We start from the raw sequence: 15,943 nt of genomic DNA, 5'->3' as shown, positions 1-15,943 counted from the left end.
GACAGATCTATTTACAAGAATTTATTGCGCAGAATTAGCATCCGTTTTAATTAATGTGTGAAAGTTTCCATACTTAAGTCCATAGCTTCTGTCCATATTTTACTGCCTTTGAATTCCTTCTTTCTAACGGAACTACTATCTTAGAGAAACAGATGAGGTGTGGTAAATGTCTCGAGTTCAACTGGTTCTTACCTAGAACCTGAAAAATCTAATACATTTACTCTCGGCTAATCCTTTAGTAGAACAATTTCTGTTCCTCCTGTTGCATTTCATTTATACCGATTTACGAAGCGGATCTGTTTAAGCAGGTCAATTATCGATAGTTGAAAACACATCTCTTCTTATATTTTTATAAGGAGGATACAATCTACAAAATGAATTTGATCAAAACCGATTTATTATTTGTTACTTGTATTTATTACTTGTTTATCGATGCCTATATTACACACAAAGCACAAAATCAGTTTATTACTTATTATTCGTTATTTGTATTAACTAATGGTTAGTTAATATTTGTACTTATCACTGTGCAACGCACAAGATCAATTTTGTCAAAATTAATTTACTAATTGTATTTATTATTTGTTACTCGTTATTTTTATTTAGTAGTTGTTGCCTAGTATTTGTACTTATTAACGCACAGGATCAATTTTGTCAGAATCAATTTACCATTTACCAATCAATTACATACAAAATCAATTTACCAATTGTATTTATTATTTGTTACTCGTTATTTGTATTTAGTACTTACTGCTTAGTATTTGTACTTATCACTGTACAACGCACACGATCAATTTTATCAAAATCAATTTATTACTTATATTTGTTATTTATTATATTTATTATTTGTATTTAGTACGTGTTGTTTATTATTTGCATTTATTACTGTATGATGCACAAGCTGAATTTTATCAAAATCAATTTACTACTTGTTACTTATTATACCTATTATTATTAAAAAAATTGTATATAGTGTGAACAATACGATATTTAGTTTAATAATTTTTAGTCTATATGGATAATATTAGTCTAATAATATTTAGGCATACACTTTTCAAACAGGTCGCAACAGCTAACTGATTAAATCTACTGCTTGTTATCTACTACTTTAATTTACTACTCGTTAAAGTACTGAACTCGTGCATCAATTAAACTTGTCATAAATGCATAAATATTCCCAGTCCATTTCAATTAAACAGAAGCCTCAAATCTGCACGGTCATGAAAACGTATCAGAATCACGAACGGCGTGTCCGAAAGCTTGATGAAGAGACGTTTCGATAAATAGAAATGATGCACCGGTGCAACGACTTGTTTCGGGGCGGTGTCTCTTGTCATCGAGGCTCCATCTCTAGCGAATGGAACGAATCTTACGGATTCTCCGTACGTTGCCAAATTGGCTAGTGCGAAGACAAAAGGGAAATCGCCAACAGCAAGGGTCGAAGTAGGATCGCTTCAGTGTCGGCTGAGCCTCGGTTCGTTAACGTACTCGATAATTGGACGAGCACCCTCAGCAACTTTAGTCGACGATCGCCAGCGCCCCTTTCCTCTTTCTTCTTCTTCCGCGCTACCTTGGATTTTTTTCAATGATTTCACCCGGTGACGCGACGTTCTTATAAATAGTCCGGCAAAGTGCGTAAATCAGTGCCCCGTTGCCTCGTGAAAGTTACTCCAGAAATTTCTTTTCTTTTTCATTTTCCGACCAGAAAACGAGTTCCTCCCTTCTCGCGATAAAAGATGAGAACGAACAGTGGCAAATTTGTTCAAGAAACGTTAGGATAAAATATAAGGAAAATCGATGTGAGGTGAACGATTTGGAGATTTTATTTCGAGTGAAAGTGACATAGTGAAGTGAACATAGAAGCGAGTGTGCGCGGGAAGATCGAAAAGATCGGAGGATGTGATCCGAAGGGGTCGCAGGACAAAGAAGACGCGGCAAGATCGAGAAACGGATGTGGTGCAAACGATTGATCTGGATTTTCCAATGGCTCTGGACAGGCTGCGATATTTGGCTCTGACGATGAGTTCTTTATTCGTTGTGCCTTAAGAGCATCCGCTGGTGCGGTTCTCGGCCCCCCGCTCGAAGGTGGCTTAAACTTAGACGCCGAAATTCCGCTGCAACTCTGGTCGAAATACGAGTTGGATTCTAAGCGTGCACAACACCGAGTCGTTGTTCGAGAAACACAGCTTTTTTTCTGTTTCTTCATATTCTTCCCTTTCTTCTTTTTTTTTTTTTTTTTTTTATTTATAACACATATCGCGAGTAGCTGGCACTAAATAAGATAGCGAAGTCCACGCGTGTGGCTAGATCTACAAGCATTTATTTTTACCGATCACCGACCTTTCGTTGTCACGTTGTAAAACAGAGAAAGAGAGGGAAAAAGAGAGAAGGATGATATTTATCCCGATCGATCGATCGATGATGACCAGTTAAAATAATCATCAGCACGAATCGCGTGAGAGATAAAAATCCGGTGTGTCCTTTGAAGAGACAAAAGCGGAAGGAGAGAAAGAATGGATGGATCGACGTTGAAAACACTTTCACCGAGTTCCTCGGGATCCGGAAAGATCCACTTGGGCGAGGGAATGGCGTTATCCGGCCTACGGAGAGCGTTGTCTCAAGTGTCGATGCTGGTCGTTAAGGCGACCACGTCAGGGGAAGCTGCTTGGAGGGAAGAATTGCAGAAGTATGTCGCTTCTACTGCACGTTTTATTACGTAAGAGTGACCATTTTCATTGAGAACACTGGATACATTAAAAAAGGCTATTTTCTTATTATAATGATCTTATGATATCAAAGAATCTGTTGAGAAAAGTTCAAAAATATGGTCAATCATGAAAGTCTTCGTCTGCGTCGTAATATAACAACGTTAAATCGACCGGAATAAAATTTCAAGTTTCACCGTAAGGCGCAAATTATTTTTTGTCAGGAAGACTAACTTCAGAGCTACTTTCAAGCACAAAGCAAAATCTCCACGAAATATTGAAACCTACCAATCGAGATAATAAGATCGTTCGAATGCAATTCTTTTCCTTCAGATCTGTTTTGAAATATTTTTATGAAATAACGTATGTTTCGTTATAAAACAGTTATTGCAACGAGCATACGATTTGTTCTAATGAAAACACGTATTTTTGTAGTATGCACGAAGCACCTTCGAGATTGACTGTATTTCCAACAAAGAGTTACAAGAACACCGCGTAAGTAACATCACACGTTCATAAGTCATCGGTCTTCGTAAGATCGTATTTCGATATTAATTTGTGGACTGTTTCATAAAAAAAGTAGCTGAACAGTAACTATGTCGATGCAAATTGAACGCAAAACTTCTAATCTACTCTTCCGTGGTGGCAAACGTTGCTTTCCTGCATCTAAGCACAAACTGCACTTAGCATAAATACGCTAAATGGCTGCAATGCATAAAATATCGGATAACGTTGAAAACAGTATCGGTACAACGATCGTCATCGTCTGATGTAGCGTTTCGGACCAAGATGAAAGAGTCTGAATCAAGGACGACTTCCAATAGTCGAGTTAAGGCTCGTACCATCTCGTCAGTAACGTTCTTTAAACAACAATCTCTCTGAACGGTTTATATCATTAGGTTTATTGCGGCTAGTTATCATAATCACAGGCACTTTCTCGTCTGCTCTAAATCGTTCCGTTTTACGAACCGCGTGGGTCGGCCTTTCGAAACGTCGTTGCAAACTCTCTATTTCCTAATCGATCGTTTTACCAATCAATTACCTGTGAAATGTTCATATCCTCTTTTATAAACCCTTAATATTAATAGACTCGTAGAAAATTGGACGCAAACATCCCACTACCTAACGACATTCGTTTTCCAAGTTATGAAGTATTTAATATAGGGTGTAACTGTTGATTCAGTCGGGCAGAAAGGCGACTTTATGCGAATAAATACGTCGAGAATATAGGATAAAATTTTCTCATTCGAGGAGGATTCGTGTTTAATCAAGTTTACTCGAAATATTTGCCCGCTTCGTCTGCATTTAGTTACTGTCTCTGATAATCGTCGTTCCTTCAGGTTGACATTTCTAATTTACCTCTGCGTTTAATCAACAATTTAACAACAATTTCACTTATCGCATTTCACGATCGAGAGCATAGGAATTAAACGGAATGTTTATATATGACAGTTTATATATTACCTTCTGACAAAAGAAATTTCATCAGGTGTAAAATTCAGTAAAATAAAGCATAGAGTACTTTAAAATACTTAAAATACCTTCAACAGTTTTTGAAATACTTTTTCACGCAGGGTCACTGCCAATTGTATCGCCAATTACAAAACACCTCGTGTCAAGTTTTCTTCGGCTAGTAAACTTCTACTAAATTGCTACTAAATTCTAGAAGGTTTTTGTTGAAAAAGCTAAGGGAAGAAAGTATCCAGAAATTAAGTAAACGAACTCACACAATTGCCTCCGAGTAATTATCTCGCGAATGCTCCACGAGCGTCAGAGTCAAAGGTTATGGAGTTTCAAGTTATCAGGTTCTCCCTGCAATTCGTTAAAGTGGACACGTTTCTCTCGAAGGGAAAAAATCTCTCCGACTTTCCAGCTTCGTCAGCAACAGTAGCCCAAACAGGTGTGGAAGTCTTAATCTATTTTCATCTCGGGTCAATATGTCAGGGTTGAAACTGAACCGAAGCACACGAATTTAGAACGTCGTTTGCCAGACGAACGGACCAAGCCAAATCGAACCGCGGTCTAGGTCTCTTCGAGAAAACCAGTACCAAAAGTCCGAATCTATCGGGTTATACGCTTTCTCGTTGATCTGCGGAAGTTGCAAGATTCAGCTAACCACTTAAACTAGCCGATGAACCATAATTCTTGGTTCCGATCTCTCATCCATGAAGATATTTCTACTGGTCGAAGAAATCTTCAAAAGAGAAAAATGAACTGAGAAAAAGAAATATAAAGAATCCTCCGAAAGTTCATTCTATGAAAATCTTCATCAGAAATTGGCGGATAACGAAAAGTTTGTTATGTTAAGCCTTTTTTAATAGTCATGTTATTTTGAACCATTAACAAAGGAGCAGTTTCCATTAAAAAGTATAATTAAATAATGGTAAATGATTTTTCAACGATTGTTTTCAAATATACATAAGACAAATACATGTATTAAATGGATGAAGAGGAATGGATTGGAAATGGTCAAAATAACCGGTCCGTCATTTTTCAATGCAATTCGGAAATTTTCAATTCGCTTCAGGAAGAATATTTCGCATAAAATTGTATCTTTTATTTTCGACTAAGTATCTGGGTAAAGGCTCCCATTTTTTCCTTGCGTTTTCCATCTTAATATTTCTTCGACACATTAAATTTCCATATTTGAATAATTGAATTTCTATTCACATTTAATCATCAGTAGTTCCAGCGTTAAGAAAGACGCTGAAGTGTGATATTCTTAACATTAGAGACACCTCTATTAATGTACGATAACAAAGCAAACGAAGTTCTCCCATCATCTTCCTACATCCGAAAGACAAACATCCTGTCTACCACTCGGCGTCCACGTCCAAGTATCAACTCTGACGTCGGGCGGACGCGACGCGATGCGATGCGTCGGTTCGACGAAGAAAATCGTCTGACTCGTGGTGAAGTCTATCAGGGGCGAGGGAAAAGAGACAAGTTCAAAGAGATCATGTGGACATTGCCAACAACCTTAACGCTTTTCGTACGAGCTTCTAGATTTCAATAATCCGTGGCTACGCAACACGTCTATGTAAACACTGCTCCTAAATTCCGATTCTGTCTGGCTGAACGAATTTTCCGAGTTCCGCACCATCGTATGCTTATTTCTGGCTGATTCGATCAGAAATACACGCGCCTGTCGTCTGGCTACTGTCCCTGGAATTCACAACATCACCCCGGAAACTCTGGATAGCCGTGGACGCGAGACTTTCCCCATTCGCGTTACACAGTCGCGAAAGTTGCTTAATTACGTCGAGTAGCTTAAAATTAGTTTGGATTTGCAAGTTCGAGGAACTCGCGGCTCTCCGTGACTGGCGACAGTTAGCTCGGATTTGGGAACGTTGCAAGATCCATTTTTGGTAAATATACCGAAGAATGGACAGAATGTGGAGAATTCGAGCAACATTCGTAGGAATTTTAAGTCGTTTTCGACGACTTGAATTGAAATTTGCCAATTTTCTGACGCTACGAATGAGAATTTTTTGCGTTTTCGCTTTGAATTCAACTGTGCGAATTTTTGGGCGCTTTGAATTTTACGTTGCGAAGTATCCGGCGCTTTGAATAACAAAGTTTTCGATTCTTAAGCTTTTTGACTCTACGTTTTGGAGTTTCTGAGCGGTTTGCGGTACAACTTTGCCAATTTTCGTACGCTTCGAATCAAAATTTTTATTTCTCCGAGCGCTTTGAACCAAAAATCTTGGAATTTTTTAAGTGTTTTGAATCCACATTTCGGAGTTTTTGAGCGTTTCAATTTCGAATATTCTAATTTCCGAACGCTTTAAACACAAGATTTTTCAGTTCTGAACACCTTGAATTCAAACTTTTAAATTTCCCAACGTTCTGAAGTTAGAATTGTTTAATTTTCAAACGTTCTCAATTGAAGTTTCTTAAACTTTTAAACATTCCCGACTGTTGAAAATTTTAACGCTTAATATTAATATTTAAGAATCTGTGAACGTTACCAGTTCAAAGTAGTACATTTCTGATCGGCCTAAATACAGGCTTGAAACTTTCAAACCCGACCAGAATTAAGATCTAAAAGCTACCGAGACCAGCATTGGAGATGTCTTGATTTGATCAGTATCGGTAGGGTTCCGTGTTAGTATTTATAACACCGAAATATCGCTCTAATTATAAAATCTAGTATCACCTCGATATTCTGAGATCTTCTATTTCTTTTCTACGGCATCATCGAACGTTATAGCGAACCGTGTTCTTCGTTCGTCACAGGGAGCATTCGTTTATACCGAGACGCTATCAGTTGCCAAATTGCGTACTCTACGCTGTATTTCAGCTAACGTCAGAATTTTAATGTATCTAGCTTAACTTTGATATCCACTTGAAACATCCACTTTGTCTCCGATCGTCCAATTCTCTGCCAAAACTTGCTATAAATCTTCTTCTTAGAATGACATCTCTCGATGATCGTTCCTTCATCGATCGTGTCTCATCGGTCAAAATCAAATGAATCTTTATCATTCGCATTACAATCGATTTTAATATGTCTGAAACCTATCGATTTCTTCGCAATACGAATGTTATTGACGTTCGACGAACGAAATCTGCGAATAGAATAGGCTTGTACCGTGAGCAAAGATGATTTTTCACGGAGATAGAATCGGAATCGATGTATTTTTAGCAAAATGCTTGAAGTTAACTTTAGGAAGGATCAACCGATTAGTTTGCCTTGTTCAGACTGCTCTTGGTCCGTTTTAACGATGCACAGCTGAGAATTATAATTATATTATCGAGAGATATTATTATATTATGATATTCGCAAGTTACGTTGTAGCTTCAATCCAAGTGGCAAAAGAGTATGCGCGAATTTGCATTACAAATCTTTGCATGGAAAATACTCTGCGTTTTTTAATACATTTCTTTTAGTAGAATTTGAATAGTTAAAAGGGGATAACCGATTTTCTGAAATATTTGGCTTGGGGAACATCCTGTTTAAATATTCGATAATAGTCAATCAGCGTATTAGATCTCTACTTATCTTTATATCGCTTTTTCTTATTCGAAATGTCTTTAAAGTTTTAACGAAATCGCTCTGCATGTTCTCCGGATGGAAGACAAGTTTTAAAGATGTATCAAATTAAGAAGATTTGTAACAAATTTAGGGGATCTCTCATATATCATATCATAAATTTTTACAGAAGTTATGTTCATATAAATTCTCCCATTATTTAATCACAATAATTAAAAGTCCAGTACTAAAACGATCAACAGTACTACGAATTTAGCAATTAAATAATAATACAATAATCAGATAGAAACTATAGCTAGTGGAAGAGTCTGATTGTAGAACGAACTCCAGCGTGAAAAGAAAAAAGAAAATATATAATAATATCTATTGTTAAGATTGTAGTTCACTATGAACATTTCGATAAAATATTTACAGTAACGTCAGTGACTCGGATAAAACAAGATCAAGCAAATATTTGAATATCAGATTTCGTAATACCTATTTTCACGTTGGCGAAAAAGCCTATGGGGCCAGGACCACTTAGGGAGCAATCGAATTTACCGATGTTTGCGAGATGACAACAGCTGCTGTAAGATTATTGAATTCGGTAAAACGATATTCGATAAACGCTTCTTCAAGCATTTCATTTTCTACGACGAAGTATCGATTCGAATACGAAACAGATATTCCAAGGAAGGACACGCGAATTTTCTAAACAACCATGAAAATATGAAAACTATGCGTCGCTGAAAATATTCGATATTCTTGGAGTCTTTGCTGTCTTCTGTTCGACGAAGCAATCCGAGAAACTGAATAACCAAATCGTATTTAGATTTTGAAAATTCAATCTCCGATGATTATTGTATGCAATTCTAGGTATTATCATCCTGCTCAAATTTATTATGTTTCGATCTCTTTAATTCTAACGTAGAACAAAATTTCCAATGTTTAAAGAATAGAAGAAAAGAAGGAGAATCTTTAAATGAAAATTAAACTGTATCTTCGAGTTTGAAGAAATTTGTTAACTGATAAGAAAGTACGATTATCGAAGGATGCATAATTAACGAAGCTATTAAGAGCAAAAATTGGATTACCTCGATGCAGTAATTAGCTGAGTAATTCGTTGGCTGAAGAAGAACGTGAGCGTGAAATAATATTCAACGCAACAAACGATTTCGTTACGTTATGCGATTTGTAGAAAAATTGTGAACGAATAAATATCTTCGCTGTTTTACGAATAAACCTTATCCCACATTATCAAATATTTGACAATGATTAAAATTCGATAAATTTCACAAACTAAGAAACGTTCAACGATGCCGATAACTGAGGTAACACGAACAGTAACAGTAACAGTTAGCAAATACAATATCAAATATTTCAGAAAAATTAAACTTTACGGTATTATATTTCAATCTGTCGTGACTCTCAGGGGAAAACCCGCTTACAAAATTCACTGCATAGCGGTCAACATATTGATGTTGCGCTAATAATATAGCGAAGACACGGGTGAACTTCTACCTACGGTACAATCTTAATTGTTTGAGATCGAAGTTCTGACGTCAAAGATATGAAAATTGTTTTCGTCGAAACGCAAAGAGGAACTAAAAATTCAACAAGTGCGACAGATCTAAGTAGAAGCGTAGTTCTTCGAAGCTGTGATTCATAGTAATCACGTACGAATTATTGGTTAGAAGACGATGCTTTTAGAAGTTGCTCGCAATTAGGGACGAAGGTAGTGAATCATGTAGAGACGGAAGACTATCAGGACTCGTTTGTCTGTCGATTTTCTGGCAGATTGCTCTAAATCGGGCCATCTCGGCGCGTAGGAAACGCGTTCAACGGTAAATTATGTCCTTTGGCATTAGCCTCAGTGTATTTCGAAGCAGACCGTACGACCATTTTAAACGGCCTTTAGAGAAGCCGTGGGAGGTTTTTAGCTGGACGTCTCGTTTTCCGTCTCACGCGGAACACAACCCTCTAGGTCGCGATTTCTTTCCATCAGGTGTGCGTAGAAACGATCCGACGTAGACGAAAAAAGAACGAAGGATGTCAGTGACCTTCTTCGAAAACCGGCGCCTGATATAGAACAGAGGTTCTCGGTCTCTGGCGAGAAATTTGGAGAACAGAAATAGCGCGCTGTTCGAATTTCTAATTGTCCAACTTGATCCAGGGTCAGCTTTTCATTTGCGAGTCTTTTTTTAGTTTGTCTCGTATCGTCGAATTGTGTCTTTTGCCGATATCGGGGTTGTAAAACAGAATCCTAGAATTCGATATTTCTTTCTTTCATTTTCACCTGACAATTTTATGAAATCTTGAGGATGAATTTAATAGAAGCCTGTTTGTGTCTCTGATTTATATAACAAAGTTCTGAGAAACATCTACTTGTTAGGTATTCTAATAATTTTTCTTGTACTTTGATAAAATAATATGCAAATTATTTTGCAGTTTTCAACGTTATTGCGTTTATACTTTTAGGCGTCGTTTCAATACTTGGTCCGCGATATGTTACATTCCAATAAAACAAAGTATATATCTGCAAATACAATAGAGATGAAGCAGCTTGTTTTGACTATTATGAGTTTATCCAACATTTTATATAATACTTTATACAATCGTCTAATATTTTACAAGGACCTGGTCCCTAATAAATTCGATTCTGCTGAAACAAAGTACGTATCTGAAAATAGAATACAGATAAAGTACCACGTTCCGATTATCTCGAGTTTTCGAATATTTTATATAATACTTTACGTAATCATCTAACGTTCTACAAGGACTTGGTCCCTGATAAGACAAGCTCGAGAAACGAAGCAAAGTACATATCCGAAAATAAAATAAAGATAGTTTAATCCATCCTAATTGTTTCGAGTTTTCTAGCACGTTATATAACATTTTATATAATTATCTAGTAGTTTATAGAAGCATGTTCGTAAGATCGAAGTAGCGAAATAATTAACTAACATCGCAATTCGACTTTTAAATGCACGCAAAGTACTCAACGCTGCTTTCTGCTTTCAGATACCGGCAAACAAGATTCAGCTCGCGACGGATACGCAAAAGAGTGGTTTTCAAGCACGGCGATTGCAATGTCGTACAAGGAAATGTCGCCAAGAGACGGCGCCGTTACCTTCAGGTAATTTTAAAGTATTTCTAAAAGCGTACGACTGTAGCAGTTTCGTTTTAAGAACATATATACAACGTTCCAAGGCGATGTCACGAATTTCCGCCAGCAACACTTAGCGATCACGCTACAAGTTGTACGCTTCCTTTTTATACGGAATCGTACGAACCTTATTTAGCGTAAAAACACGAACTTGATTTATCTCCATCTATTTTTCGAGTACAATTACTTGCCAAATTGTCGTCCTTCTCTATAGTCGATGTTTTCGTGTAATTTCTATATTCCGGTTCTCTAGAAACGTTTATTTCTCGAACGTGTTAAAATTAGCGCAATTGTTATACTTTCTCGGTGTTCTTAACGGTCCATTTACTCTTAAGTCGATAATAATATCGTTTTATTGAAAGCTTACGTTAGGTTGATGAATCGTTGTGGTCTCGAATAAGATTTTCTATCGTACACGGTTCCTTTAAAATATCGAGTTTAATCGACAAAAGTAATTCTCTTTTCTTATTCGATGCGCTTTCTCAACGGTTAACCATGTACTTTAATTATTCTAGATTTATACAAATTTTCAGTTCCAGACTTATAAATTTGGCAGCCTTTCTTTTTTCATTTTTAAACGGACGATTCTTTGCTTTGTCGGTTTCTGTTAAAAGAACGTATGTATTGAAAAATCGTCTACATGAAATTCTCGTTATACCAAGATGTTTCCAATAATTTCCATGTCACTTTTTCTAAATTGAAAGCTTCGTAAAAGAATCGTAGGAATTATTCACGATAGCCGATATCACGAGGTCACAATATCTTTGTTATAAATCAACCTGACATTCGATATAAATAATTTGTAGCGCAAGCTGCTTCCTTTTCGACCCAGATATGTCTATCGTCATTTTAAAGGAATTTTTCCACCACTATGCGATACATCCTTTGACGTGGATGGCAATTTTATGAAAACTATCTAACAACAATATAAAAATTTAATCGATACTTTCAATCTACGCTTCAAACAGAAGAAAACTAACATACTATACTTTAAACAAGTATAAAGTGATAGACAGTTCAATGACTGTTAAATTGAAACACTTGTTAAATTCAACTTTCCCAGAAATAATATTTTATACGTATTAATATTAGCACGTAATAATATTTTATACGTCAATTTAATATCCACGTCAAAGGAACTCATAACATGTACGAGCGGGTACGAGGTTATTCCTTATGAAAAAATAAGAACAAAATGTGTAATAAAATGTTTTCACTTAGTTTACGAGAAAATCGAGTTTGAAAATTTATCAGATATACTCAAACGTGGTTAATTTTGGACTAGACAGGGCTAAATAATCAACAGCAGGTCGTTCTACGTGTGAAAATAAGTGGAAAATGCGTAGTAATATTTGTTCTCAAGAAATTCGCTTCGTTTGCGAAAAAATAAATTTTCATATTTATCTTATCTAACTAGCAGATCGATTCTTAACTAAACATATTCGAGCTCTATTTTCTTGAAAATGAAGCCTTAAAGAGAAAAATTTTATTTTATATTTTTTATTTACTTTCGCCTCTACGATAACGTCTTATCGATCGCTTACTCATATCCAGTCGGTAGTTAACCATGTTCAAGTATATTCGATAAATTTGCAAGCTCGATTTTCTCCAAAACTAAACCTTAAATGAACAAATTTTATCGCATATTTTCTTCTTATTTTTTCATCAAGGAATCACCGCGTGCCTGCTTGTACGTGTTATTCGGCCGCAACCTGTATAATCTGACAATTTCAAATTTTCATCGAAACTATATTTTTATGTAACCTTTTCAGGATATTTTCACGACGCTGGTGGACGCACAATGGCGTTGGACTCTGTTGGTGTTCTCCATGAACTTCCTACTGTCATGGCTCGGTTTCGCCCTGATATGGTGGCTGATAGCGTACAGCCACGGCGACCTCGACCTAGAAAATCAGAACAATCCAAACATAACGTTCACCCCGTGCATCAGGGAGATTCGTGGATTCACCAGTTCCTTTCTATTTTCCATCGAGACGCAGCACACGATCGGGTGATTACTAATTATCTTCTATTATCATCAAGCGTAATTTATATTGGATCAGTGACTCGAACGAATTTCACACGCTATTAACAATACGGCCGATTTGAAAGAACTATACCCTCCCTGCCCTGATTAATTAGTTGAGTTAACCGGTCGTGCGATAACCTTGGAGCTCACTGCGATCGTCGGTGACTTTTTTTAGAAATCTAGCGAACGAGAGGAAACTAGGCGACACGTCGAACTCATGGAAGCTATTCTTCTTATTTAAAATCGTACAGACGAGGTATTCGTAACTTTCATTCGAGGTACAATAGTTGAGTTACCTTGCAAGCATTGCGATTGGCAAGATTGGAGAACTCTGACCTAGAGTAACCCAGCAAACTAGTGAAATTAATTTGAGATTAATTGCCTCGGTACAGAGGCAATTAATCTTAGGTCGCGTACAGATTTTAGTACCACTTTACGTCATCTAGAGATTGTAGATGATAGATATAGATAATCAGGAGAACTTGAGCCGCACTTTGCAATCGACTAAACGATAAGATAAACGAAGTTTTCTATGGGTTAAGTGCAACTTGTCAATTCACGTGGATCACTCGGAAGTTTCGAATTCGTTCATTAGATACCTAAAAGTGGTGATTTTCTTTTTGTAGCTACTCGAGACAGTCGCCTGAAAATCCTGGGATTCGTAATTCGTAGGTCGTAGTAATCCAGAGATTTGGGTAGCACCAAATGAATCCTTGAAACCATTCAGTTTTCAAAGTCTCAAGATTCTCAAAATCTCGTACTTTGCAAATTCCCGCGATCGCGTGGTCTTAGGAACTGCAAAGATTCAGGAAACTTTACGAACTTTTGCGAGTTCTTACAGCTCCGAAATGTTAAAATTCTCCGAGGGAAGCTTTAAATTCCTCTCGTAAGTTGGTCGAAGATCGAAAATTTCAAAAATCTCGAAAATTCAAACCTACAGTTCCCTAACGTCCCAAAATCTTCGTCAGTCTAAAATGATTCCACGATCTCTACATAACTTTGAGGTTCTACCACGACCTCCGATTGCCCCATGACCGTTCTACAGATTCTGTGCTACTGTGTTCCCTAAGCTTCGGTTTAATTAATTCGACTCCACAAGATCTTCTACGATTCCGTTTTTCACTTTCTCCCTGTGTCTCAATACGAAGCCATTCTAACAAGGACAAATATCGTAGGTACGGGTCGAAACACCCAACAGACGAGTGTCCAGAGGCAGTATTCGTGATATGCATCCAGTCAATGACAGGTGTGATCCTGCAGGCCTTCATGGTCGGCATAGTTTTCGCGAAACTGTCCCGGCCAAAGAAGAGAACGCAGACGTTGCTGTTTTCAAGGAACGCTGTGATCTGTCAGAGGGATGGACAACCCTGTTTGATGTTCCGTGTCGGTGACATGAGGAAGAGTCACATCATCGAGGCTCACGTCAGAGCCCAGATGATCAAAAGGAAGGTGAGTTTCTATTTCCTTCGGGTTGAACGTGCAAAACGACGACGTTACGTAACGCCTGAAGAATCCCGAAGAGAAACTTTGTTTTTGTCATTCATGCGCTTAAATTCTCCTCTACAAAGTTGTCTCGATTCGATCGAAGAAACTTCGTTCCGTGCCAATTTCTACGAGGTTCTTCTTTATTGCTTTCATCCGGGATCAATAGAATAATGATTTGATGGCGTCAACTATACTTTCAGGTTACCAGAGAAGGAGAACTGCTGCCGTTCTTCCAAACAGAATTGAAAGTGGGCGGCGATGGCGAGGAGGACAAGATATTCTTTATTTGGCCAACGACGATCGTTCATAAGATCGACGAAAAGTCGCCTCTTTATCATATATCAGCCAGCGATATGCTCAGGGAACGATTCGAGATTATCGTCATGTTGGAAGGTAATTTAATACGCAGGTCCCGTGAAAGTCGAAAATACGAAGCAAAAGCTTCTCGTTCGATCGCGTGAAACAAACCACTTTCGGATTAAATACGAGTAAATTATCGGTGATAGATTATCTCACGTGCGAGAATTAGTTCAAAATCTAAAACAAAAGACATTCAAACTCTTAACTTCGTTTTAACTTCGTTCAAACTTTTTCGAAAATTTATCGAAACAATCTTTCGTTTTTATTAAGTAATTATTATTACTTGATAAACTTTTACAGAATCATTTTCAATCGATCGACATCTATTTTCTCGACAAAGAGAAGCTTCGTATGACTTATGCTTCCACGTCGAATCAGACTGCGTGATGAGTAATTGAAACATCAGTTGCATAACACACTCGATGAATGAGGAAGACAAATTTCTATAATTTCGCATTGATTTCAGCTATCGTTGGACCGAATTCCAGGAAAGCTTATGTATTTAATGAATCAAGAAGACAAGCAAAGTTTCTAAAATTCCTCATCAATTCCAGGTGTCATCGAATCAACTGGCATGACGACTCAAGCCAGAAGCTCGTACCTGCCGTCTGAAATTTTATGGGGACACAGATTTGAACACATAATCACGTTCAAAAAGGAGACTGGGGAATACGAAGTGAACTATTCCTTGTTCAACAATACCTACGAGGTTGACACGCCATTATGTTCAGCGGCTGATTTGGACAAACTTAGGACGATGCAACGATCGAAAGGAGGTACGAGCAAAGAAAAAATTCTAACAAGCATGAATTCCCAACTTTGTTAAAATTCTTCAAAGAATTGTCGTGACAATATCGGACTGCGGATTTTTATGCATTAATCCGGAAAGACGAGTTAATTCGTCGTTTGAATCCTAAATCTCCTAGACGTACCAAGTGCTTCGTTTAGAAATTCATTTCGGTTTGAAAATCGCATTTGCTTTGTCCTTATTCGTCTTTAATTTCGTAATCGAATGTTTTTAGTTTAAAAGACCAGACTGACAGGTCGAAAATGCAAAAATCTATTGAACTCGCATAATACGCGAGGATACGCGTGAAATATGCAAAGCGTAGTATACGTTATAATATTTAGCAGGCGAAACAAGTTCACAAGTTACAAGTTATAAGCAATTCATAAAAATACGAATTTGCATAAGTATCCGCAGTCATCTGATAATAATCGAT

General features: G+C 37.2%; 1 protein-coding gene across 5 annotated transcripts in view; it reads left to right on the top strand.

The window, feature by feature from the left end:
• LOC132913155 (ATP-sensitive inward rectifier potassium channel 12-like) overlaps positions 1-15,943 on the top strand; it is a 44,180-nt gene that overhangs the window by 5,034 nt on the left and 23,203 nt on the right. Inside the window, exons 1-7 of one of the 5 annotated variants that reach the window (XM_060971178.1) lie at positions 1,312-2,716; positions 3,141-3,200; positions 10,702-10,816; positions 12,619-12,857; positions 14,051-14,324; positions 14,561-14,753; positions 15,275-15,496. In XM_060971178.1, coding sequence (XP_060827161.1) covers positions 2,514-2,716; positions 3,141-3,200; positions 10,702-10,816; positions 12,619-12,857; positions 14,051-14,324; positions 14,561-14,753; positions 15,275-15,496 — 1,306 coding nt within the window. In that variant the 5' untranslated portion in view covers positions 1,312-2,513. Of the gene's footprint in view, positions 1-1,311; positions 2,717-3,140; positions 3,201-10,701; positions 10,817-12,618; positions 12,858-14,050; positions 14,325-14,560; positions 14,754-15,274; positions 15,497-15,943 lie in introns of those variants that run through there. The other 4 variants (XM_060971179.1, XM_060971180.1, XM_060971182.1 and 1 more) reach the window with 4 other exon arrangements.

Source organism: Bombus pascuorum, chromosome 13 (genome assembly GCF_905332965.1).
Source record: "Bombus pascuorum chromosome 13, iyBomPasc1.1, whole genome shotgun sequence".
NCBI lineage: Eukaryota > Metazoa > Arthropoda > Insecta > Hymenoptera > Apidae > Bombus > Bombus pascuorum.
This window is presented reverse-complemented; position numbering and strand designations above follow the sequence as displayed.